The sequence below is a fragment of the Clarias gariepinus genome, chromosome 2, assembly GCF_024256425.1.
Source record: "Clarias gariepinus isolate MV-2021 ecotype Netherlands chromosome 2, CGAR_prim_01v2, whole genome shotgun sequence".
In the NCBI taxonomy this organism is placed as follows: Eukaryota; Metazoa; Chordata; class Actinopteri; order Siluriformes; family Clariidae; genus Clarias; species Clarias gariepinus.
This window is the reverse complement of record NC_071101.1, coordinates 42,032,787-42,057,998: the sequence shown is the minus strand read 5'-3', so window position 1 is coordinate 42,057,998 and position 25,212 is coordinate 42,032,787. Positions and strand designations below refer to the sequence as shown.

General features: G+C 40.0%; 1 protein-coding gene across 4 annotated transcripts in view; it reads left to right on the top strand.

The window, feature by feature from the left end:
• The first annotated feature begins 2,314 nt into the window (after positions 1-2,314).
• Positions 2,315-25,212, top strand: part of epha7 (eph receptor A7) — a 67,150-nt gene continuing 44,252 nt past the window's right edge. For all 4 annotated transcript variants that reach the window (XM_053476092.1, XM_053476078.1, XM_053476085.1 and 1 more), the window contains exons 1-4: positions 2,315-2,456; positions 4,038-4,102; positions 5,084-5,753; positions 18,297-18,452. In XM_053476092.1, the coding sequence (XP_053332067.1) occupies positions 2,369-2,456; positions 4,038-4,102; positions 5,084-5,753; positions 18,297-18,452 (979 nt within the window). In that variant the 5' untranslated portion in view covers positions 2,315-2,368. The remainder of the gene's footprint in view (positions 2,457-4,037; positions 4,103-5,083; positions 5,754-18,296; positions 18,453-25,212) is intronic.

Genomic DNA, 25,212 nt, shown 5'->3' with positions numbered 1-25,212 from the left:
TTTCCTTAGTATGCTGGAACTATGATCGGACTGCCAGCTTCACATCTGAAACGCTGGCCTCCCAAGAACTCCTTTAATAGCCTAAACATGTGGAAATGGCTTGGATCGAGGTCAGGACTGTACGGGGGATGTAGCAATACCTGTGTTGGTTAGTGATGGTGAATGATTGTGTGTACAGTTCCCATAGATCGATGTGTCTCTTCCACAAGTTTGCGACAAGTTACTAGTTATACTGTATATGTATATGTATATTGATTATAAAATATACACACACCAATCAGCTTCTCCTTCAACTTCCACTTCTCTCTGATGCCCATATGCCCAGTGTTGGTCCTTTTGACAGTGGACAGAGGTCAGCATGGTCACTCTGACTGGTCTGTGTCTACACAGCAAGCTGTGATGCACCATGCGATCTTACGCCTTTCTTTCTATTATAGCTAAAAATAACTATACTGTATCAGCAGTTTGTCTTCTGGTATCTCTTCTGTGGGATCTGACCAGACATTCTGATCAGTCCTTCCTTACCTGTGTGCATTAATGAGCCTTATACTTCCATAATCCTGTCATCGGTTCACTGTTATGCTTTCTTGGACCAGGTACTAAGGTTACCAGGAACATCCCACAATACTTGTGCTTTTTGAGATGCTCTGACTAGCTCTGTCGTCTAGCCATCAAAATGTTGTTTTTGTAATAGTCCCTCCCATCAACTTTAAAAACAGACTGTTCACTTGCTGCCTTATACATCCCACTTCCTGACAGCTGCCACTGCAACGTAATCGATGGTATTCACTTCAACTGTCATTATTATTATTATTATTAGTTGTAGTAGTAGTATTTTTATTTTTTATTATTATTATTATTATTATTATTATTATTATTGTTATTATTATTATTACTACTACTACTGTTAATTAAACAATTAACAGTAATAATAATAATAATAATAATAATAATAATAATATTATTGCATAATAAAGAAACACACATCATTAAATCTTAAGCTACAATATTTAACAAAACATGGCATTCTGTTGCAATGTGTCTTGTAAATTATGTTGTTGTTGTGAAACTTTCATCCATACCATTGTATTTATCTCCATGTTATGACCGTGGTAGGACTGCCGGTCAGCATTCACACACTCTTTCCCACACTCTGGGCAATTTGGGGACACCAAGTAGCCTAGTCTGGAGTACCCAGAAGAAATTTACCAAGCATGGGGAAAACATGAAAACTTCAAAACAAGGCCAGCAGGAATCATCGGACCCTTGAGATGCAACGCGATAGTGCTAACCACTCTGCCATTGTGCCCCCATACAGTATAGATAAATGTATAAAAAAAATTTGAAAAGACATTTTGACTGAAAAGTAGGGTTTGTTTCCCTATTTATGGATCTAAAAAGAATTTAGGGGTCATCCAACTGTACTGTATAATATAATTAAAGAGTAATTTCTTTTTTCATATTTTCTTTACATGACATAAAGAAAAGCAAGTAATTCAAACTATATAGGCAACTAATAAACATATGTACAGTATGTTGCATATGGACATTACAGATCACTGAACATTTTCATTCTTTATATATAGTCAGGTGCAGTTTCTCAATAATATAATTTATCGTGTTGTGGTTATATTTTAATGAATACATACAGTATGTATACGTGTGTGTGTGTGTATGTAACTTCAAAGCACTTTTGTGCTTTGGAATGTATATATATATATGTATATATATATATATATATATATATATATATAGGCTATATATATCTGTATTTTATAAAAAAGTCATCTTTGGGGTAACTGTCAACAGCATATTTATTATTATTATTATTATTATTATTACACCATATATATATATATATATATATATATATATATATATATATATAATACACATACAGAATATATTTTTGTGTTCTATAAAAAAATCTGTTTTAAGCTGACAATCTATATCACGTGTGTGTGTGTGTGTGTATACTGTACATATAGTGTATAATAACCTTTTCGCTGTATTTGTTTATTACATGTCAAAGTTCTGTGTTTTTATAAAAAAAAAAAATTGGGACCCGAAGCCCCGCCCCCTTCCCTTTCCCGCAGTCACTCCAGTTGATTGGCAGCGCTGTTGGCCCCGCCCCGGCCCCGCCCCCTCCGCCTGTATTTGACTGAGACACTCGTGTTGCTCTCACTCACTCAGAGCCGGTGGCTGTGGCAGCGTCGTCCATGGCACGGCAACGGATATAACGCGCGCGCTTCACCTCTTCCTTTCTTCTTCTTCTTTCTCCTCTTTTTTTTTTCATCCCTCCCCCTTCCCCCCCCCATCCCCTTTCCTTTTATTTCTCATCTCGAGCTGCTCCATACCGAACGAGAAAATGACCACGATCACGCTCGCGCTCGGACGCCTGTGGACTCTATTCTGCCTCCGCGTGTGCGTTGGATTAGCGCAGAGCGCCAGAGAGGGTAAGTGATGGAGGGGCAAGAAAGCACGAGAGAGAGCGCGAGAGGGAGAGAGAGCGAGAGAGAGGGGGAGAAAAGTTTCCGAAGAGAGAGAGCGCGCGCAGAGGAGAGGAGATCGGAGAAGTGTCACGGAGTGCTGGTCCTGAATGCATGCACATGCACACACACACATAGACACTCGCGCGCGCGGTGTCGGATTCTAGAGACGGTGGTGTTGTGTTGCGGTGTCGCACCGAGGCGCGCGCTTTGGAGCGCTGGAGAACTCGCGCTATAGTGCAGTACAGAGAGAGAGAGAGAGAGAGAGAGAGAGAGAGAGAGAGATCTGATCACTCTTTATCTGTTCTGCAGTGGAGATAATGGAGAGATCCTTTAAAGAGACACAATTAAATCAGCACGGAATATATTGATATATGTGTAATGATTTGTAAAATCCTGGATAGTTGGGTTTGTCTTTAATTGTCGGATCAGAAGATCGAGTGCGGTAAAATGTGCTCCTGTCGCACAACTCATCTGCTTTGGTTGGCTGAGGTTTATGGCTCTGTTGGTTATCAGTGAATATCGGATATGATTTATAATGAGGAAGATGTGATGAGAATCACTTAAAACACGCTCCATCGGGTGTGCGTAAAAGCGCAAAAGCACAACCTTATAGCCTATATATATATATATATATATATATATATATATATATATATATATATTCTTAAACCTTATTAGTAACATTATTCTATTAATTATGTTTATTTATTTATTTATTTATTTCATGCGTTTCCATTTGTCGCGCCGCGGCGCATCATCTCTCTCTCTCTCTCTCTCTATACATCTTAATTCCAACTTCATCAATGTACCCAAACCCTAACCACCACCAGAAACCCCAAAAAAAAAAAAAAAAAAAGAAAGAAAGAAATATCAGCCCCTCGACCTTCTCGGACTCTCCATCATCTCCAGTCTCACTCGAGAAATGCGCACCGCGGACGCATGTTAATTACCAGCACGCGCAGTCTGGAGAATTAGGTCGTGCACGCTATAGCTGCTGAGTATCTCTCTCTCTCTCTCTCATTCTCTCATTCTCTCTGACATCATATTGTTTATTTTTTACATTATTTCTTATTCTTTTCCTTCATTGCTTTTGAGTGTTTATGCCACCATTTAGACTTCTGTTTTATCCATAAGGAACACTGGCACTATATATATATGTATGTATTATATATGTATGCATATATATATAAATCCAATCCCATTTCCAAAAGAAAGAACAAAAATGGTGAAAGCAGAATTCAGATGAGCTTTTGTCATCATGGCATGTTAATTCAGCTCCTTGTTCGAGGCTTGAAGCACAACAGCGTGTTTACACATGCTCAGCCATCTCTCTGGCACACACACACACACATATACACACGCACGAGTCATGATTTGTTATTTCAGTAGATGTTCCCTGTCACTGGTGCTGCTTGTTGGGGAGCCCCTCTAGCTCTGTCTCTCTGTCCCACTCTCTATATCCTCTATGTCTCTCTCTTTCTTCCTCTCTCAAATAAATGAAGTTCTGATGTCGAACCATTAATTGCGTCTGTTTCCCCCGGCTAGTGATCCTGCTGGACTCCAAGGCACAGCAGACTGACATGGAGTGGGTAGCGTCTCCTCCGAACGGGGTGAGTCTTCAGAGATCTCCGCTCAGACATCAGCATGGGGTTTATTCCTTATCTGAGATATCTCAGACGCTTGTTTCATAATAGGCTGTCGCTGACTGGATCAGCAGATGTGATCACAGAGGTGTATCCAGTTCATAAAATATGAATGCAAATAATATATTTAATAAAATACCCAGTTCATAAAATATTATGATACATAATAATGTAATGCGAAATGGTGGATTCAGGATTTTTTTTTTTTAGGTATACTGTAGATTGTTCTTTGTTTCAAAGTGAGACTATTTATTTTTCCTGATTATGTTAGTATATATTTATTTATTTTAAAAAATAATTATTATTATTTAATTTCTGCCGAATGCAAGATTTTTATTTTTACATCGCCAATTCCTTTGTTAGGTTCATTATTTCCCCTTCATTTCTTTTCAGTTTCTTTCAGACTTTGTGTAGTTTTCTGTTTCCTTTGCCCAGAGCTCATTTAGTGCATTGTAGTTCAAATGATTTTATAATAAACTATAATCTTCTAGCTGTTGATGTTATTTGAGGTATTATTTATTATTATACTTTCAGTAAAAAAAAAAAAAAAAATATATATATATATATATATATATATATATAGAGAGGTGAGAGGAAGAGAGGAGCACTGTATTTTATTTCAGTAGTAAAAAAAAAAGAAATCTTGCTTTTCTTATGAGCCACTTTTGGTTATTCCAAAGTATCCTAAAAAAAGTTATTAGGTAGTGTTTTATTTGAGTTTCTTTCCTGTTGGATCTCAATTTTTCTCTAGACACAGAGTCCAACTCAAACTCAAGATATTATTATTACTACAGTACATAATAATGTAATAACATAGTATTATAATAATATTATAATTTAGTTATTTATACCAATATCTATGTTTGTAAAACTTGTCAAAGCATAAAGATAAATATATATGCCCAGCGATCAGTCTGTTAATTTGTTCATTTTCTTTGCTGTTCCCAGTGGGAAGAGATCAGCGGGCTGGACGAGAACTTCATCCCCATTCGCACGTATCAGGTGTGCCAGGTGATGGAACCGAATCAAAACAATTGGCTTCGGACTAACTGGATTGAAAAGGGCGATGCTCAGAGGATTTTCGTGGAGCTGAAATTCACGCTGCGGGACTGTAACAGCCTGCCCGGCGTGGTGGGAACGTGCAAGGAAACATTCAACTTGTACTACCAGGAGACGGACGCCGAGATGGGCAGGAATATCCGCGAGAGCCAGTATGTGAAAATAGACACCATCGCTGCGGACGAGAGCTTCACACAGGGCGACCTGGGCGAGAGGAAAATGAAGCTGAACACGGAGGTGCGGATCATCGGGCCGCTCTCGCGCAGAGGCTTCTACTTGGCTTTCCAGGACGTCGGAGCCTGCATCGCTCTCGTCTCGGTTAAAGTCTACTACAAGAAGTGCTGGTCCATCATAGAGAACTTGGCCACATTCCCGGACACGGTGACGGGATCTGAGTTTTCCTCGCTCGTCGAGGTCGAGGGAACATGCGTCAGCGACGCCGAGGAGGAGGCAGACAATTCTCCCAAGATGCACTGCAGCGCCGAGGGCGAGTGGCTCGTCCCGATCGGAAAATGTATCTGCAAGGCCGGGTTTCATCAGAAAGGGGACTCGTGTGAACGTAAGTACGCACACTCTGGGTTTCTGTCCTTGTGGGAAGTTTTGTGTTAGAACCTCATTGATTAAGCTCAAGCCTAATTGGACAAAAGAGAAAGATTAAGGTATTATTATGTACTTTAGGCTATTATGTATTATATTTTTCATGGGTCCATTTGGCAAAAGGAAATTGCTCTTGTAATTATTCGACGAGCCTCAGTCCAGTAATATGGCAGTTCTGAAAATTCCGATTCATTTTACGAACGGCTCTGCTTATCAGTGCAAGACGAAAGGAGGCCCAGAAGTGGAAGAGAGAAATAAAGGAGCGTGATATTTGACAGGAATAATAATGAAGGATTAAATCTGGCGGCATATATCCGTGGCATAATAATAGGGGATTCAGTTAATTGTTTGATTAGCAAGCTCTTAAATTATAGTGGTGGTTGTGTTGGTATTGGGATTAAACCATGACTTGCACTCGAGTCTGGCTCTCTGCTCTTCAACAATGCTCTGTTTTTTTTGTTTTTTTTATTCTGTCTCCTGCTTTCTGGCTTGAGGCCAAGTCAATCACTCACGAAATCCCCAAGCCTGGAGGAAGTCCAGCCGGTCACTGCGTGTCTCTCGGAATTGTCCCTGACTGAGAAGAGAAAACAAACAACGGGCTTTCTATCTACACTGTCGGGCTCCTTTACAGGAAAGGCAATCAGGGTTGATATCCCTGCCTTAGTTGTAGCGTATGTGTGTGTGTGTGTGTATGGGGAGGGGTGTCATCTTTTGGTGCAGGTATAAAGAGGGACATTCTAAGGGCCTTGCCTTGCTTGACAAAACCTTTTCCCGTGCCGGTGCCTACTCAGTGACTTATCAAGTGTTACAGGAAGCTTCATAAGAAACACAGAAGGACAGCTCAGGTGGCTTTTATGCCGCCCCCCTGAGCGCAGCCGCGTCTGCGCCATTATGTTCAGTTAGCGTGCGAAGAGCGCGCCGCAATGCAATTACATGATTCACATTAAAAAAAAAAGCAGAAGCCCCACCGAGAGGCTGTTTTCGAGCGGAAAAGCCAAAAGGCAAAACCGTGCCTGAAGACGTGAGGGTTGTTGCTTTGTCGTTCGAATGATCTGGCACGTGTCCAGGGTAATAACAGAAGGGTGTTTTAAGTTCCTTGCGCAAACAGTGAACGCCAGTGTGACAGAAATGCCTAAGTATATGATGAAGCTGATGTCAAATTAGAGCAAAACTTCACCGTTTGACCCTGTTGGTAGGACATTTTTGTAAAAACTTGACATTCTGGCTGCTTTTAAAGCATCACAGCGCCCAAAAAAAGAAAGAAAAAGAGAAAAAAAGAGAAACCAATTGCCCTCCACAACATGCCCTCCACATTGTCGCGTTATGAGTTTCTCTGGGCTGCCGACTCGAGCTTCGGCGATATTACAGGCGCAGTTAATCTAAATAAAATGAGCGCAGTAGTGCTGCGTCAGCGTTCCCGATCCCGGCCATTTCTCCCGGTATTAAATTGCCCTGCTCAGTGTTTCCCCCAGAGTTCTGAAAAGCCTGAGAAGTACCAACGTATTCTCTCCTTCTCTTCAGCCTGCACTGTCTTCCGAGACACACCGCTCTGTTTAATATGGATCTTCCATCTCTATCTCTATCTCTCTTTGTCTTCTGTTTCTGACTCTGTCCATCTCAGGAGGATTCTCAAGCCCCAAGGCTTTCCAGAGCCTGTTTATATATATATTTTTAACACCTCCTGTTACATTTTAATACCCGTACTGCATATATTTTATGCGTTTGTGTCTTCTTTTTTCTTTTTTCTGAGCGCGTCCTGTCCGTCATGTCATTCAAGACTCCTGGGTGCGCGCAGCGAGCCTCCTCCTAAACTTGTGCTATGCGATCTTGTCATTCATCACCTGTGCTGCGGTGGGTGGGAACTGTCCGTCTTTCATTCCTTTCCTCCCTTTTCTTTCACGCCATCCCTCTGTCTTTTTTTTTTTTTTTAACCCATGCCACCTACTGCTAGGGATCCTCAGCGCTGATGGTGGCGTTGAAAAGACGCAATGAGGAAATGTTCAGGGTTTATTTTGCATTGAGCCTGGCGAAAAACAGTGGTCGTTCATTTGTGGTGCACTGGTCCACCAGTGTCCATGCTGAGAAAATCGAGACACTGCGTTCCTTAACCCTGAGTGAAAAGAGCCTTATAGGAAGACATAGCGCCCTTTGTTTTCTTTTTCCTCGGAATGCGCGTTTGCTGAATTTTTTTGCACGTCGCACAATTTCGGCGGAGCATAGCTGCGGGATGACTGCCAGTTGACCCAGCATGAGTGCAAAAGCAAAGCTCTTGTGTTTGCCTTCTTCTATGTAACATTTGCTGAAATGCTAATGAGGAAGTTAGCACTGCCTGGCTGTCATCTGCAAGGAGATCGTCCGTCTCGCCTGGTCTGTCAGGGAGGTGGACAGAAGTTAGTCAGGACATGATGGATTGCTTTGTCAGCCTTTAAAGCTGGGGGTGTGGGGGGGGAGGGTGCGGGTAGGGTGTTGGGGCAGTTGTATAATAATAACATATGAGATGTGAGGGGAGGCTATGCTAGGCTGACACTTGGGCAAGGCCTGGTGCTTCCTGCATTTTAAACGCTGCCCAGCAGGACGCAGCGGATGATGATGAGAAATGAGGGTGGACGTCGCATGATTGTTTCTGAGCCGTGACATTTAGCTGATTGATCAGGTGTTAACGCGGCGGCTGGAAACAGACATCCACCGGCAAAAGCCTAAGTGATCTCAATTATTCAAATGGAGGGAAGTTCCTCAGGAGGGACGCCGCAGGCTCCGAGGCTGTCATGGACGGACTCGACGTCTGACGGATGACAGAAAAAAGCCGCATTCTTGCAGAGCTTTCTCCCTTCTTGACTAGCAGGGTTTTTTTTTTTCTTGTTGTTTGAAATGATTTTAATTCAGTGATCCAGACTGACAAAGTTGTTAGTGGTGTGGGATTTTAGTTTAACTACTAAGTATGATATTAAAATAAAGCCTTGGCTGAAGTATACATCCACAGATGCAATCCTGACTAGATAGAAAAGGGTTTAGCAGTCACAGCTTGCAAAATAAATACAGGGTTTACCATCCACATCCTGTTTACAATACTACACATTCAGATTGCCTTAGGAAAGACAATACACTTTGTTTGCTAGCTAGCATGTTTCCCCCTTTTTTTTGCTAAATAGAAAATACAGCTAGCTAGCTAGCTAAAAAAAAAGCAAATCACCTTGTTTTCTAGCTACACATTGATTTCTTTACTTTGTTAGCTAGCAAACAAGGTGTTTATTTATTTATTTATAAATGTTTTTTTCTTTTAATAGATTTTTTTTTTCCAGATAGAAAAGTAAGCAAAGAAAAAGTTAGCTATAGAGTTCACATCACCTGCTTTGTGGTGTCAGGGACCGGCTAGACTATAAAATAAAATGCTGTGTTTTAGATTTTGGTACAATCATACAACACAGGCAGTTTAACTAGCTTTGACCAGAATAAATACAGGATAAAGCATCCACATCTTGTTTACACATTAAAATTGCATAAGAAGAGAAAATCCTACTTGTTTGCTAGCTACCATTTTCTTTCCTTGCTGTGCTAGCTAGCAAACAAATGTTTTGTGCTATTTTAGCACAAAAGAAAAAAAGCTAGTTAGTAAAATTGTGATTTTCTTTTATTTTTTTTAAAGAATAGATGGTTATATGACGATAATATACAAATCTAAAAGTTTATATTATTATATTTTTTTTTTATTAGCAAAAAGTAGGGAAAGTAATTAAGTGCCAGCTAGTGCTAGCTAGCCAGCAACATATTCAGCATCACCTGCCTTGGGATGTCAAGGACAGGCTAGATGATTTTTTAAAAAGCAGAGTTTTTGAGAGTTTAGTAGATTTACTCAGTTCTGACAATTTAACTAGCTTTGACTAGCAGGTTTTTCGCTACATGACACGATGTGAATCTGTAGCGCTGTCATTCAGACAAGTCATGCTTGGTGTGAGTTATCGATCTGCTTCTCAGCAGTTTGGATTTTCAATCTATGAACACGGACCAAAACACGAAAGGCTTGAAAGAATCCTTACCTCAGCATTTCGGGATCAGATTGTAAACTTTGAACCGCTTTATTATTTGACTTCATTACATACAGTTTGCTTGTTTGTTTGTTTAAAAAAAAAAAAGAAAAAAAAAAAAGAACAGAAAATGAATGTATTTATTTCTATTGGGGCAGAAAAGAAAAAAAAAAGAAGAAAAAAAAGTGCGCTTCCTGTCCCCTCTGCGGGTTTTTGGTTTCGGGAGTGTAAACGGAAAAAAGTGTGAGGTTATGTAATAAGTTATTGATTTTGCTCTTAGCGGAAGATTGAGGTGCCAGGCCTACGCTCCCTGAGGAGGGAAACTCTGACAACATGGCCCTCACTGGTGCTCAGGCAAGGCTAAAGGCCCCTCAAGCTGCTCACATATCACTTTCACCTTAGGGTTAAAGCTCCTCTTAACACCTTCATACACACACATATCTATCTATATATATATACAGTATATATATATATGTAGATATAGATATATACACACATGTACACACTTCCTCTATCCATAGGACTGACAGCAGGAAAGACAAATGGATGTGTACGTGGGGTGGTGGTGTGACTGGGGAAAGTGAGTGTGTGTTTGTGTGTGTGTGTTTGTGGCGAACGTTTAGACAGGTAAAAAGACAGCTGTGTGGTTTGTGGTTTCCAAGCTTCAGGAAAAAGTATCTAAGCTCCGTGTGTGTTGGTGACAGAGATGTCAGGATGCGTTAGCGTTGCCGGGGTAGAAGAAGGTAGGGGGTCTTTGTTTTGAAGCAGTAGGGGTCACAGGGGTCACTCCTTAGGCAAGTCAAAGGTCGACCGGCCACCTCATTTATCTTCCAGCCTGGCAGCGAGCTGTCATTGCATTGTCCGAAACACATCCCAAGCAAACGTGTTCAAGTGAAGTTAATATCCACTGACCTCGAAAGACCAAGCAGTAGCAAAAAAAGAAATCAAGCCATTATCTGAGAAATTGCAAAGATGTGCCTGTCTTTTTTTTCTTCTTCCCTCGACAACCATTTGGTTTCTCATCAGTTTCATCATCTAACCTTTTTTTCCTGTAAGATTTTAGCAGTAGGCCTAAATTCATATTGTCACGACAATAGCTTCAGTTGATTAAGGACAAGTTACAGCAACAATCAGTGTTAGCTACATAGAAATATGTTTGGAAATACATTTAAATGATACGTTAACTGTCAATACTAATAAATAAATTAGTGAAAAAGTTTAGTGAAAAAAAAGTCCTACGTATTTAGCAAAGTGTTTTAGTAGAATTAGTTAATAAAAACACAACACACACACGTACAAATAATAATATATTTTTTTAATTAATTATTAATTCTAATAATATAATATAATTCCCGGCTTGTCAGTTTCTACGCTAGAATATTATTTAATACTTGTGTACATTATAGCGCTAAATTGTCTATGAGAATTAATCTAACTGTAAAGCATATTGTTTAGTAAAAAATCGAAAAATTTGTAGTACCCATGGTGTGTTTAAAAATGTTGAAAATATAAAAATAGTCCGACGAACAAAGCTTTGTTTGTAGTTACGCCCTGCCTGCAAGCTAGCTGCTTAACAAACATTTACAATGCTATCGTTTCTAAGTACCTATGGTGTATTTTAAACAGTGGATTAAATAGTCCTAAGCAACAGTAAGTAATGTTCAAATAATGCCGCCTGTTTAGCTTTCAGTACTAGCTAGCTAGCTAATGAATTGTTTAAACACTACATGTTAGAAATATTGAGGGATATATTGTTTAGCAGTTTGTGCTAGCTAGCTATAGCGTTCACAGCTTATCATTGCCAGTATAATACACTAAAATAGTTCTAACCTTGTACAGCTTTGTTAAAATTTAGAGTAACATAGCAACATGTGATATTATTGTGCTGAGGGTTATATTGCTTGCCATTTTGTGCTAGCAAAACATTTATCCTCATCATCCTAAAACTGCTCGCATAGTATACTGGAATAGTTATAACTATATCGATTTGTCAAAAAAATATAATAATGTGTTTAACTATTAGTAGTGTGTGCCACCTGTTCTAAGGGACATACAGAATTTGGCTAGCTTTAGCAAAACGTTTAGTATTCACAACTCTTATACAGCTTATAACTATACAGTATATTCTTTATATAGTGTGAGAAAATGGTTCTTAAGTATTTAGAACTAGAGTTAATATAATTAATTTGTTGTAATAAATAATGGCACTCAGAGATTTAGTGCTGTAGAGCTAGCAAAACAGTTACAGAACTAGCGGCTACACAGCTGCCTTTAGCTATTCTTGTACTGTTTCAAGCATTTATGTTTAGCAATTGAATGGAAGAAATGTGATTCAGATTTAGGATGTACTTTTTCATTTTAAGTTTATTAAGAATTAGAGCTAAATAGTTCAGATTAATAAAAGTTGCTAATAAAAACGTTCTTAAAGAAGTAGGCGTTAATGTTTTATTAAGACTAGCCACCTCAGATGATTAGGAGATGGAAGTACACAAATCGTATTTGTACAAAACATTTGAATGGAAATATGGAAGAAGTAACACACACACACACCCACACACACACACACCCCCCCCAAATGATAAACGTGCTTTAAATTACTTCGCAGCTTCGACAGAATTATGTAACGCCTTGCACTGATAAAGTACATCTTAATGTCAGCAAAATCTTGCGCGAACAAAGACGAGCATTAGTTTATGTCTTTTTCTGTGCTGCGATGATTAACGATCCTAAACATGGCCCGTTTGATGACTCCAGTGCATTAGTGTTTATGCGATCGATATTTACCTTCAAATGCCTTTTAGCGGACTTGCAATTTATTTCGTTCATTTTATTAAAACCGTTCATGCACTGTGTCCATATTTTTAAGCATTTACCTTCATGAAATGGATTTTTTTTTTCCCTCTCTCACCCTGAAAATAGATTGTTGTGTTTCCCATTATGAAGAATTGAGCTTTGAAGCTATCATTAACGGGAGTAAGGATAGCGAAACATCACTGGGTTTGTGGGACTACTCAGTTTTATTTACACATCAGTGGTGACCGAAGAATAATGGAAGTCTTTTTTGGTTTTTGATTGCAGAAGCCGATGTCATGTATAATTCTCGTTATATATGTTCCCGACGGATTCGTCATGAAACTACGATTTCCAACTTTTTTGACAAAAAAGGGTTTAGTTTCCAATTAAAGGAAGTAACTAAGAACAAAATTTGAGATATTAAATTATAATAATTACAAAAATAAAAATAATACATAATCATAATATAATATATTTTTTAATATCTAGAAAAATTATATTATACATATATAAGAGACACCCCAGAACACTTCTTTACAGCTTACTTAACATTAAAAATAATTTATTCAGTGATCATCACAATGCTTTTCTGTGGCGATATATGTATTACCACACTGACTACAAAATAGATTTTTGTGGTATGCTCAAAACTAGACAGTAGATTTCAATCGCAATCACATTCGAGTTTCTAATCGAATCTCCTTTCTCTGAAGCCGACAATCGTGGCCAACGCATTGGGACCAACACAAATCCGAATGTGTGTTTTCTTGTGAGGTAACAGAGGTTGTTTAAAAAAAAAAAAAAACGCTAATATGTACAGTAGAGATAGGTAAAAAAAAATTATTCAATTAGATATCGTAACTTTTTGGTGTGGCAATTCATGTATCACTACATTGACTTAAAAATTTACTGAATTACAAAATAAAATAAAAATTTCAACATATATAGACCTACTGTACATTTGCATTTGAGGTGGTAAAAAGTTGCGGTTTCTCTACAGTCCTACAGGTGGCGCACTCGGTAGAAAGCACACCATCATGTGTAGGGGGAGCGAATTATTTGTTAAGTTTGTTTAGAATTGTAACATAATCTAAAAACATAATAATAATATTGAATAGCGCAATACAAATGGAACCTGCATCTGGGTATTGTGGTAATATCGTACTGTCTCGCCTCGTTTTTATTCCCATCCCTAACGTACGGTACCTTTGGCAACTAGTGCAATAATAATAAAAAAATAACAAGATCTTAAGCGTTTTCCTATTTTTTACCCCATTATAATCTTTGATGTGAACATTAGCTGAAGCGCTTGTACTGTGTCTGAATGATCTGATGCATTGTGTTGTTCATTTGTAAGATTTATTTGTAAGAAGGTAATCGACATTTTAAATAAGGCAACATCACATAAAACCCCTGTTTGGTGCATTTTTTTTACTGTATCTCAGGTTTTCCATATGCTCTTTTTAGTGTAAGAAAACGCTAATCTTCTTTTTGTTCCTTGGCGGAAAGCTACTCGGCTAGGTTGCAGCCATGAATGGGCAGTTTGTTTGAGCGTAGCCCGTTCCCTTCCAGGCCTCTGGACGAATTAGCCCTGAACATGAGCCGTCTTTTAACAATTTAATCCGCCATTTTGGCAGGGTGTTTTTTTGTGCTTTTTTTCCTTTTCTTTTATTTTTTTATTTAGTGTATCATTTTGTACTTTACACCCAAAGCTCCTTCATTCTAAGGTCAGCTAGAGGTGTCTGGAACGGGTATAAGAAACAACGAAACAAGAACCTGGATCCCCTGCTCGGTGTGTGGCTTTTTTTTATTGGTTTTTGGTTCCGCCTACTCTCTTTGTGCTGCTGGGCTTGCCCGTACTTCGCTACCTTCTGGAGAGGCCAGATTAAAATGCCTGGAGGTATAAAGCCTGTTGCTTAGTTGTGGTGTAAGTGGCTGAGTGTTTTCTTTCTTTTTTACAAAGTGTTGCCTCATCTTATACAGCATGATAAACAGAATTTCGCCAGCGAACCTTATTCAACACCTGAAGGAGTGATGTGTAATAGATATCCTAATCCCACTTGGTACGAAGGGTGCATTTTTTTTTTTTTATATATATACAGAGAATCGAGAAACAACTTGACAGCATATGAATATTGCTCAGGCTCTAAGGCAAAGCAAGGAAAAAAAAAATCATAGGGAAGAGGAAAGGAATGAAATGTAGGTCAAGCTGCGAGGTTACGATAGCAGAGTCGATATTTATAAAGTCGTTGCGGCTGAAACGAGCACCGCAGCAGGGACGACGCTGTTTCCAGGCACATTCATGAACACGAACTCACCTCTTTGACTGCTTCATCACAGAGCTTGGCTGTAGCTCTGCTTTCACTCTTTTTTTATCACCATGCTTTTCACGATAGCGAATTTCCTATGTTAATCTGCCAACATGACTGGCTGAATGTCAAACCAGTGACCTTGACTTGACATGGATGTCCATCAGATGTCCGTCTGCCTTCCCGTAGTTTTTCCAAGTGACCGTATTTGATTTTTGTCCTCTCGTCTGTCTCGCGTTCTCTCTCTCTCTCCGTCTCTCTTTTTTCCACACAAAGTGCCGGATCAATCATACAAATGAGGTCCTGATGGGCTGGCTTTGATGAGCGGACTCACTGGAGATTAGGACGAGCTCGATAGCGGCTTCTTAGCGAAGAATTAAACACTTCCGGTCGGGCTAATGGTGGATTACGGCCGTGGTACCGAGCGGACCAGGATAAACATCTCTCGAATTATATTGTGTCTACTGAAGGCAATAATAATAATAATAATAATAATAAAAAAACTTGTGGTGTGTAATGACAATGTTGCTGGAGGCCACCTGAGCAAAATACTGCTGTCAGTCATTATAAGATCATCTGACAGCATGGAAAAAAAACACTGAAGGTGCCAGCCTGTCAAATCAGGATATTAGAAATAATTATCATCTGTTATGGCCACAGGAAGTGATATGTCTGTCTGTCATGAAGTGCCAAGTCTGGCTCAAAAGCTCATCCATCCTTTCAGCCTCTTTCGATGTTTCGGGCTTTTCAGGAATGGAACGAAATTCAAGAAAAACCCTGAGTCTAAAATGGTATCATCACTCCTTAGTATTTTTTTTCTCAGCCGTCTGCCTGAAAGTGATACCGCATCTTTGTCTTAAAGACCATGCTGAATGTCATCGAGACATTTTCACCGGTTTAAACCTGAAACAGGTCCTCCCGAGTCAAGGCCTGGAATAGCAAAGCCTTAAAGATAGTTTTTTTTTTAAAGGAGAACTTTACAACCAATGGTGTTGTGTTCAACTCCCGATGCTACGTCACGACCCTAGATACAATGTACACCTCATTTTAAAACAAGATTACAGCAGGTTAGTAGGTCACATGATCATGAGTTTTGCATCTTAACCGTTATGACTTCAAAAGAGAAAGGAAAGAGCAAGGTGTTACATGTCATGTTTTCGAGTAGATTCTGCCACATTACGTCATTCCGTCAGCAAACTAAGAAAAACAAATCCCCTCTATGGATCAATACATCGTTGTACTTCTAAAGACTTCTAAGGCGTTCGCATGACAGAGGTATGTTTTTATAGCTAGTCTTTCCAAGAGTCGTTAGCCCAAGGCGGCCATGTTGGCAGGCCCGGGGAATGCTCATCTCAGGAATGTCTCTGTTTCTGCATGTCACTCAGAGTCTCTCAGACCTTTCGGAGCTCGCGTCGATTTCGAAGCCAACGGACTGCTTGTGTAAACACCAGAGATGCTTGGGGCGCAATAAACACACCTCGATTGCTCAGACATAAAAATAAACTGCCCCTGCTGCCGCGCGGTCATAAGAACCTCAGGTGTCAGCAGGTTAAGGGGCAGTCCTGTTTTGGTGATTTGCGACAGCGCTAATCTTAGCATGTCAGCGAGGGAGCTGCCGGGAGACCGCGGTCGGGGCTTAAGCCCATCGGCTCATGTGGGATCTATCCTTCATAACCTTCACGCTGAGCCTCAGCACTCTGAGTTTTATTACTTCACCCATCCAGTGTATTGTGCAACACATGCTTAGTCATGAGATAGCATTAAATCCTGAATGTTATTCTTTCTGGCACTACTTCTGTTTTTTTTTTTGTTTTTTTTCTTAAATAATAAATTATGGTTATAATATTCCTGTTATTAAATTACAAGCTCAAAGCTGTAATGACCGCCATATACTTCCTGCTTCTAGATCCCTTGGCTCTAAAGCTGGAGATCCTGCTTTCAATTACCAGGTTGGAAATACCAGAGATAAAATCGCATCTCTCTTTCTCCTCTGCTCTCCTCTCCTCTCCTCTATTGGCCCGGGGAGCGGTCTTTATTCGGCTCGCTCCTCACCACGCTGGGACTCTGAGCTAAATAGGCAGTGACAGCGCTTTCATGTAGCTGAAATGAGTATACTTTGCTCCTCTGAAACCCTCCCATTTCCAGTGCTGAGGTGTTAAAAAGGGGAAACCGACGAGGCCTCTTACCTCTCCTTCCATTTTTGACTTGACAGGGTTCTTTTTTTTTTCCCCTTTTTCGTGAAACGGCTTTAAAAAAAAAAAAAAAGGATCTCAGAGAGTCAAGCCAGCCTCTGCGATATCATTAATATCCGTTTAAAGCTTTCTCTGGGTCAGATTCTGTCTTTAGACTCGAACAGTCGGTGTGCGAACAAATAAATCATAGTTCCCTTTTAAAATCAATGCGTGCTTCTGTGTAGTGCAGAGTTCCGTATAATTATCGACCATGATGTCATTTCGAATGATATTATACAGTACCTCCTTGCAAATTACAGTATTTAAAAGACTCGTGTGTATGTTTTTGCAGGGCAAATGGTACGCTGTGGAGCCCAAGATGTCCCAGTGCTTATTTGAGTTTGGAAAGTTCCATTCCTTCTTTTCCATCTAGCACCTGACCAGCATCCGTTTCTGCAGAGTTAAACACATGACGCGTCACGCTCGTGCTGTTGTCCGGTAATCAAATTACGTACTGGGATTCTCAGCAATTCGCAGAGTTTTATATCATGACGTTGCTTCATTAGAACCTACGTCCGTAGTGTCTGATGAAATAAATCGCTACTGCAAATGACTCGTTGTCATTGAGACGTGAACGGGAGTACTTTTATTTTATGTTTTACCCCTTGCCTCAGGCTATCCAGCCCTAATTTCAGCTTCATCTCTGATCTAAGGCTGCCTGCGGGACATACTTTTTTTCCCCTTTCTGCTAAAGGTGAAAAACTGAAATAATCCCGTTAAGTTTGCTATTTTCTCCACTAACCTTGCCTTTGTGTGTGTGTGTGTGTGTGTGTGTGAGAGAGAGAGATTTTTTCCCCCCTGTGCTTAAAGGACATCTCTCTTTCTTTCTGTATCACTCTTCTTGCTTAATGAAGGAGGGCTACTTACAGTAAAAAATAAACTTACAGAAGATCGATATGAACAGTCCTAAGTAAAGTCTGCTCAGCTTGCTGTTCCTTGTGTATGTGTGTGTGTGGAGAGACTTAAGAGCGTGAGGAAGCTTTTTCAAGCGTGCTGATGATGCCAGAGGCTCAGGTTGATTCAGACACCAGCTGTTGGAAGATGTGAACACAAGCTCAGATCTGTTCTACCCTGCCCTCTTTTTGATAGGATCTCAGCTATGAAAGAGGTTGTAGATTTCTCACACTATTTATCCCCCTCTCTTTCTCAGCCTGCGGTCGTGGCTTCTTCAAGTCTTCGTCGCAGGACCTGCAGTGTTCGCGCTGTCCTGCCCACAGCTATAATGACAGAGAAGGCTCGTGGAGGTGCGACTGTGAGGACGGCTACTACCGAGCGCCCTCGGATCCTCCCTCCATCGCCTGCACAAGTGAGTTCAACTGATAACACACCAGAGGTGCCAATATTTTTGACCCCTTGCTACGATAATATGGGAGACATATATAAATGTAATATATATATAGCATTTTTTTTTTTTTTTTTTTTTTTTTGCAAAGCTGAAAAAAGTCAATTACATTAGCAGTTTTTCATGTCCGCTTTATTCAGGTGACCTTTGAACTCTGAATACATATCCCATGGTCATTTAAAAAAAAATTATGAGGAGCTTGGACTGAAATTTTCCCTGCTAGAGGGTTTTGCTTTGTGCATTTTTCATCTCTCTGGCTGATAGGATTTTCTTGCTAGTACTTACAGCATCTTTACACACACACACACATACACACACACACACACATGCTTGTGCTGGAATTGTACACTACGTTTAAATAAAGTTGTGTCTCCACCATGTTGAAGACAGGGTTCATCTTGTTTAGTCATCTTGTGATGATGAACATGATCTAATAACTACATGCTAGCTAGCTAATTACGCGTCCTTATAGATATTAGCTAGTTTACGTTTCCTTGTATTCTTAGTTATTAGCTAATTTATTTATTTTTTTGTAGTTATTAGCTAGTTTACATTTCCTAATCATTATTAGCTAGTTTATGTTTCCTTCTAGTAATTAGCTAGTTTATGTTATCTAACAGATATTAGCTAATAAATTGTTCCTTAAAGTTATTAGCTAGTTTATGTTTTCTTAGATTCATTAGCTGCTTTGTTTCCCTACAGTTATTAGCTAGTTTACATTTGCTTACAGTAATTAGCATATTTTATTGTTCCTTAAAGTTCTTAGCCAGTTTATTTATTTATTTATTTTTACAGTTATTAACTAGTTTATGTTTCCGTACAGATATTAGCTAGTTTACATTTTCTTACAGTTATTAGCTTGTTTATGTTTCCTCAGTAGTAAACTAGTTCATGATTTTTAGAAGCTTTTTGAAGATTTTTTCAGTTCTAAGCTAATTTATGTTTCTTTGCAGTTATTAGATAGGTTGTTTCCTTACAGTTATTAGCTAGTTTGTGTTTCCAATGTAAAAAAAAAAATAGTCTGTGATAAACTAGTAGATGTTTTTTTGTTTGTTTGTTTTCTTGCAGTTATAAGCTAGATTGGTTCCACAGTAATAAATTATTTGATCTTTTTTTAAATTGTTATTAGCTAGTTTATGTTTTTCACAGTTAACTAGTTTGATTCCCCAGTTTTTAGCTAGTTGACTAGGAATATTAAATATACCCTAAATAATCCTATACAAATACACTACCATAATAATCCATTACAGTATCTAGTTGTTTTTATATTATGCTTATGTTTTAGTCAAGTTAGCTTACATCATGCACATGTCCTGTATGATCATGTAAATATAATTAAAAATAAGAACTATTTTGAAACATGTTATTTAGAGCAATGGTGCTTACTTTAGCGACAGTAGCTAGCACACAGTGCTTAACCATCCAGAATAATACTTGCTGGAACATCTTGCTTTGTAGCTAGTAAAGTCAGCAGTGGGTTGCTAGTCAGACTCAGGATTTGCTGGCTAAATAGCTCGCTAACGATCGTTCCCAGACCAAATGAATTAATAATGAAAAAACAGTCAACCATTGTGATATTGGCAATAATGAAGTAAATATATAACAAATGTGCGGTGTGCTGGTATTTGGTCTTCCTCTTGTTTATCACAAATTGAGTTGCTAGCCATTTACAAACCTTAGCCATTGTTCAGGCTTGTTTGTGCTCATTGCTAGCTTCAAATCTTGAAGTGAACAAACTTTTTATTGCCCTTTCTAATTTAGCATCTATGATAAATGTTAGCTAATAGTTTTGTGTCCTTGACTTGCAACCCTTGTTTAGTGCAAGCATTCTCTCTCTCTCTCACTCTCTCTCTCACTCTCTCTCTTTCTGGTAGCTAATGAACAGAGGGCCAATTTGCTGTTTCCCGTCAAATTAGATTGCAATTACTGTCAGCACTGAAAGCCACAGGTCCCGGACGCTCCTTTCCCACCTCGCTCCCCTCATCCTCTCCTTTCCTCTCCCCACTTTCATTTGTTCCAGCGAGTGCCGCAATTACGCTCTAGCCATTGATGACTTGTTTACACAGACGAGGCTAGTAGAGGGAGGAAGGGTGGGAGCGAGAATGCTGCTGGTTTGTTAATCCACTACAAGCAGGTTTATTCATGAAGAACCCCCTCCTCCCCCTCCCCACCATCTTCACCACCTCACCACCACCCCTCTTCCCTTTTCTCTTCTTTTTCTTTCCTTCTCTTTACGCTCTTAAAATAAAAGTGAAAAACGAGTGGAAATAAATTCAGAAAGGAAACCGCTCATGGAAAGAGAAGCCATGGGAAGGTGAGACTTAACCTCCCTAACCTGACAAGGCGACTCCTCGTTTACCACGTCAGGCTTTGTCGACAATATGGATCTGATCAGATTTAGCCCCCGAAAGCAACCAGTTTTGGAGTTGTGCCTCATCGACTAGATGACTTGTTAGATGGAATTAAGAGACGTATCACAGCCAAAACCAACCCCTCTGTCTTTTTTATTGCCTAGACGGGTCAAAGGGTCAAATGATCAAGTACATCCTTCACAACATACCAGAGCCCATTAAAATGTCTCCTTATTTCTGATGATTTTTTATAATTTTTTTGCATTGTTTTTTCCCTCTCAAACACACGTCGTGAAACATTTTTCAGCCCACGCGCCTGCTTCGTTTGTGCCCGAAACAAAAGACAGGAACACGCTGTTTGCAATTTGCTCTAATGGTTACCCGCTACACCTAATCAGGAAACAGTAGGAAAGTTAGAAAGCTCTCTCTCTCTCTTTCTCTCTCTCTCTCTCTCTCTCTCTCTCCCTTTCTCTCTCTTTTTCCATACATCACTCACAGATCATTGTGTGACCTGTCCTTGCATAGGTTGTGGTTTCTGTGTTTGGCTAGTAAAACATTCAAAAGAGTAAAAAACAGGGAAACGCAAATCATCCGTTCCCTCCTGCCTTTATGCATGCTCTCTGACTGAGCCAAGCTTCTCATGCTACTTTATTGCATGAAATTTGTAATGTCCACCAAGCGTTGTCATGAAAATACAGGATTAAAAAAGAAGAAGAAGAAGTGATCTCCTGGCTTTAAGTGCAGCTGTGCAGACCGGCTAGCTTCCAAAAGCAACTCCGCATAGCGTAATTTCGCAAAAACTTCTGCGACGTTACAGCATGCTCTTCAAAAAGTCTCATCTTAATTATCTGTGGATTAAGCTAACGTGAGCCACGGATGAAGATTTCCTTTTGGGGATTCGCAGCCGTGGGAGACTGCAGCAGTAATTGGAGGCCAATTTACATTCGCTGAACAAACATGCGGACAGACAGCTTTTAAAATGAATGGGTGTGAACCCTGAAAAACCTCAGGCGCTAAACAAATAAAGACGCACGCGATTCTTTAAAACAGGGATTAAGACGAGGGGTAATAAAATTCAGATTTGAGGCCTGTACAAAAGGAGAGGCATGTCATTGTCCAGATGGGAGGAAAAGTAAATTAATGGCGGCTAAACCTATTCAGAAAATATGTCCTGCGGTTGTGTGTTTTGGCATGGCACCACACGATGCGCATTCCGGTTAGTCTCAGCCAATGCCATGACCTAATGAAATATATGAGCAAGGGCTCGGAGCAGGGCTCTGCTCCCAGTGAAGGTTTTATTATTTTTCAGCCAGCAAAAGAAAAAGGGAGATACTGACAGATTTTGGAGATGACATCAATCACGGATCAGCTGTGTGCGCGAACTGTATGAGGCAGAGGAACAGAGAAGTTTAAGAGGGAATGTATCACTCACTCATTCTATATACCACTTATCCTGTACAGGGTCATGAGAAGCCAGGAAATTATCCCAGGGGACGGGGTACCAAGCTATTGCAAGGCACACCCACACAATTTGAAAATGGCAAAACTTCGATTATTACTCTGGAGGAAATCAGAATACTCTGAGGAAACCCACTAAGCACATGGAGAACATGGAAACCTCACGCACAGAGAACCACTAACCACTATGCCACTGTGTCTCCTGAGACATACTGTAAAGTATCGATATACAGTAAAAGACTTCTACAGTAGCAACACATTGGTTGTAGGATGCTTCATACTTCTCTACATAATATATATGGCATGGAACGAGGTCAGGAATGTAAGGGGAATGTGGCATCCTACCAGAGTTCCTGTAATGTGCAAGTGGTGTTGAATGATTGTGTGTACAGTTCTCACAAACAGATGCATCTCTTCTGCAAGTTATCCATCAGTTTTCAAGGATTAGGTGTCAACTGCAGTGGGCTTTGAGCCACCTGGACCGGGATGGTCTCTGGATAAGAGTCTCATCGCTGTACTCTGCGTGAAGTCTTCTGTAAATAGCCACTTTATGGAATATTTTGATAGTTCTTCTTGATAGAGGTTAATTCAAACACACACAGACATTAAAGTATTTGTGGTGATTTGCCTAACATTGGGAAAGAAACGTACATAGAAAATGGGAGAAGGAAAATCTAGCTTCCTACCGCTTCCCCTCGAGCACCGAGACCATAATTCAGCCACCATGTTTCGCAAATCTGCTTAATTTCGTATGGAAGCGACTCGAGCTTAACTACGCTTAATTATTGACTTGACTTCTAATAGGAGGCACAGCTCTGAGCAGATAAGAACTGCATTCCAAAGTTAAGCCCTGTGTCTAGTCAAAACACACACACACACGCACATACACTCACGTACACTGTGGAGCAGCAGATGACCTAATTAACAGACTGTCACTGGAAATTGCTATAAGTCTGCCTTGCTTTAATGGCCCTATAACTCATTACTGAATATCTATTTATTTTCTTAATAAAATTTTTTCTTTTTATTTCAAAACAGGTCCTTTAATAGGAGTTTGTACCCCAGAGCTGTCTGAAAGGCTTTGAGCTGAGCTGCATTCTCAACTTTACACTTTCACTGACGGATCTGGCTTTGTAGATTCACACCGTACGAGAGTGTTCTTTGTGCTTGTCCACTTCTTGATTCTGATTGGACAGCAGGCTCAGTCCATTCCACCTACATAAAATCCATGGCTTAAACTTGTGGCGGTTAAGTAGTGAGATGTCTGGAAGGAGTCTCCAGTGTCAGTGTTTTGTACCAGTCAGTTTTTCCTCCATGTGAAAGTCTACTTAAGTTAGTCTAATAAACTAAGGGAGAGAAAATACAAGAGGTTTGTGATAAGGGGACTCTCACCTCTATGTTATCATGTTGTTGGAAATTAATTAGCGAGTCAGTGGTTAGAACTGATGTTGATGATTTTTTATAAGTAGTTGCCTTGTAGTCCGTCTGAAACCCTTGCTAGCTGTGATACTTGGCACAGGATGCACAGGTCATATGTATCTCAACAATCATATATAACAATACACAGTGATTGTTTCACTTCCTAAGATTGAGCTCCATCTCCTCCGACATGGACCGAGGAGACGCTGAAGAGGCACTCGAGGCAGCCTGCGAGTCACTCCTTGTTTATTGCTGGATAATCAGTCCCTTGATCTTTGCCACTCGAGAGTCAAAAGCAAGCGTCTGTGATCATGGGGCCGTAACCGCCATCGTTATACGTAGCCATGGAAATACACAATCGCGTCCCAGGAGGTGAAGTGTGTTTGTGTGCGAGTGGGCAACGAAGAGGTGAGGCTGAGGTGGAAAAAAAAAACAGTAGCGTGGAACAAGTGTGATGGTGTACCGTGATTAGGAAATCAAAAAAAGCTATATTATGCGACTTAATAGCAAAGCAAAATCTTCCAGGTATACAGCTAGGCTAGTATGCATGTAGTGGTCTAGTACGCTCAGTACATTAATTGGTACGAAATAGAATCGTCTGAGTACGCAAGCTAGCTGCTAGAAGTGTTCTAGGATAAGAACAGAATATTAAGCAAGCTGGTGAGTGTATAGTATAGGATAGTATTTAAGCACTTACTTGCTAGTATGTCTGTACGGCTTAGGGTGTGCTAGTATGTGAGTACGCTGTAGGCTAGTATGCAAGTACTTACATGAGCTAGTATATCAGTACGCGGTAGTCTCGGGTTACGCAAGTTGGTGAGTTAGTGTGGAAGTATGCAATAGGCTGGTGTGCAAGTATGCCAACATGCAAGTAGGCTAGCATGGTAGTAAGCAAGTACGCAGATACGCTAGTATTACAGTATTTCAGTGAGTCTAGTACGGTGTGTGCAGGAGTGAGGAGAGTTTAAGGAGAAGGGTTATATTGTCCATTTCTGTCTAAAGAAGTTGACAGCTAGCGTCAGGACCGGCGCGTATGTTATATTCTATATACATGCTTTCCTTTTTAATTTGCGTGTTGTCACCCCATCTTACCATAGCATTCAGGAGAATAAGAGAAGCCGCTGAATTGAGAGAGGAAGATGAGGACAGGAGAAAATAGAGCGAGTGACAGATGATGAGAACACACATGCACACAAACACACACACAGAAACCTCCCCTCTTCACCTGCCACAGGTGGCCCTTTCATCTCATCTGATCATGCATTTTACCTCCCTTCTCTGATGATGAATATTGCAGCATAAAGAGAGAGTCTGTGTGTATGTGAGCGTGTGTGTCTGCCATTATCCCTAATGAGGAGCACCTTTAAAGTGTCATATTATTCATCCCCACTGTTCCAAAGCTTGCTTTTTGCCCTCATGCATATGGATGGAGCATCTTGAAAGGAGATGTGATGGTGCCATCACGTAACATCTAAAAACACAACCCAGCTTGTGAA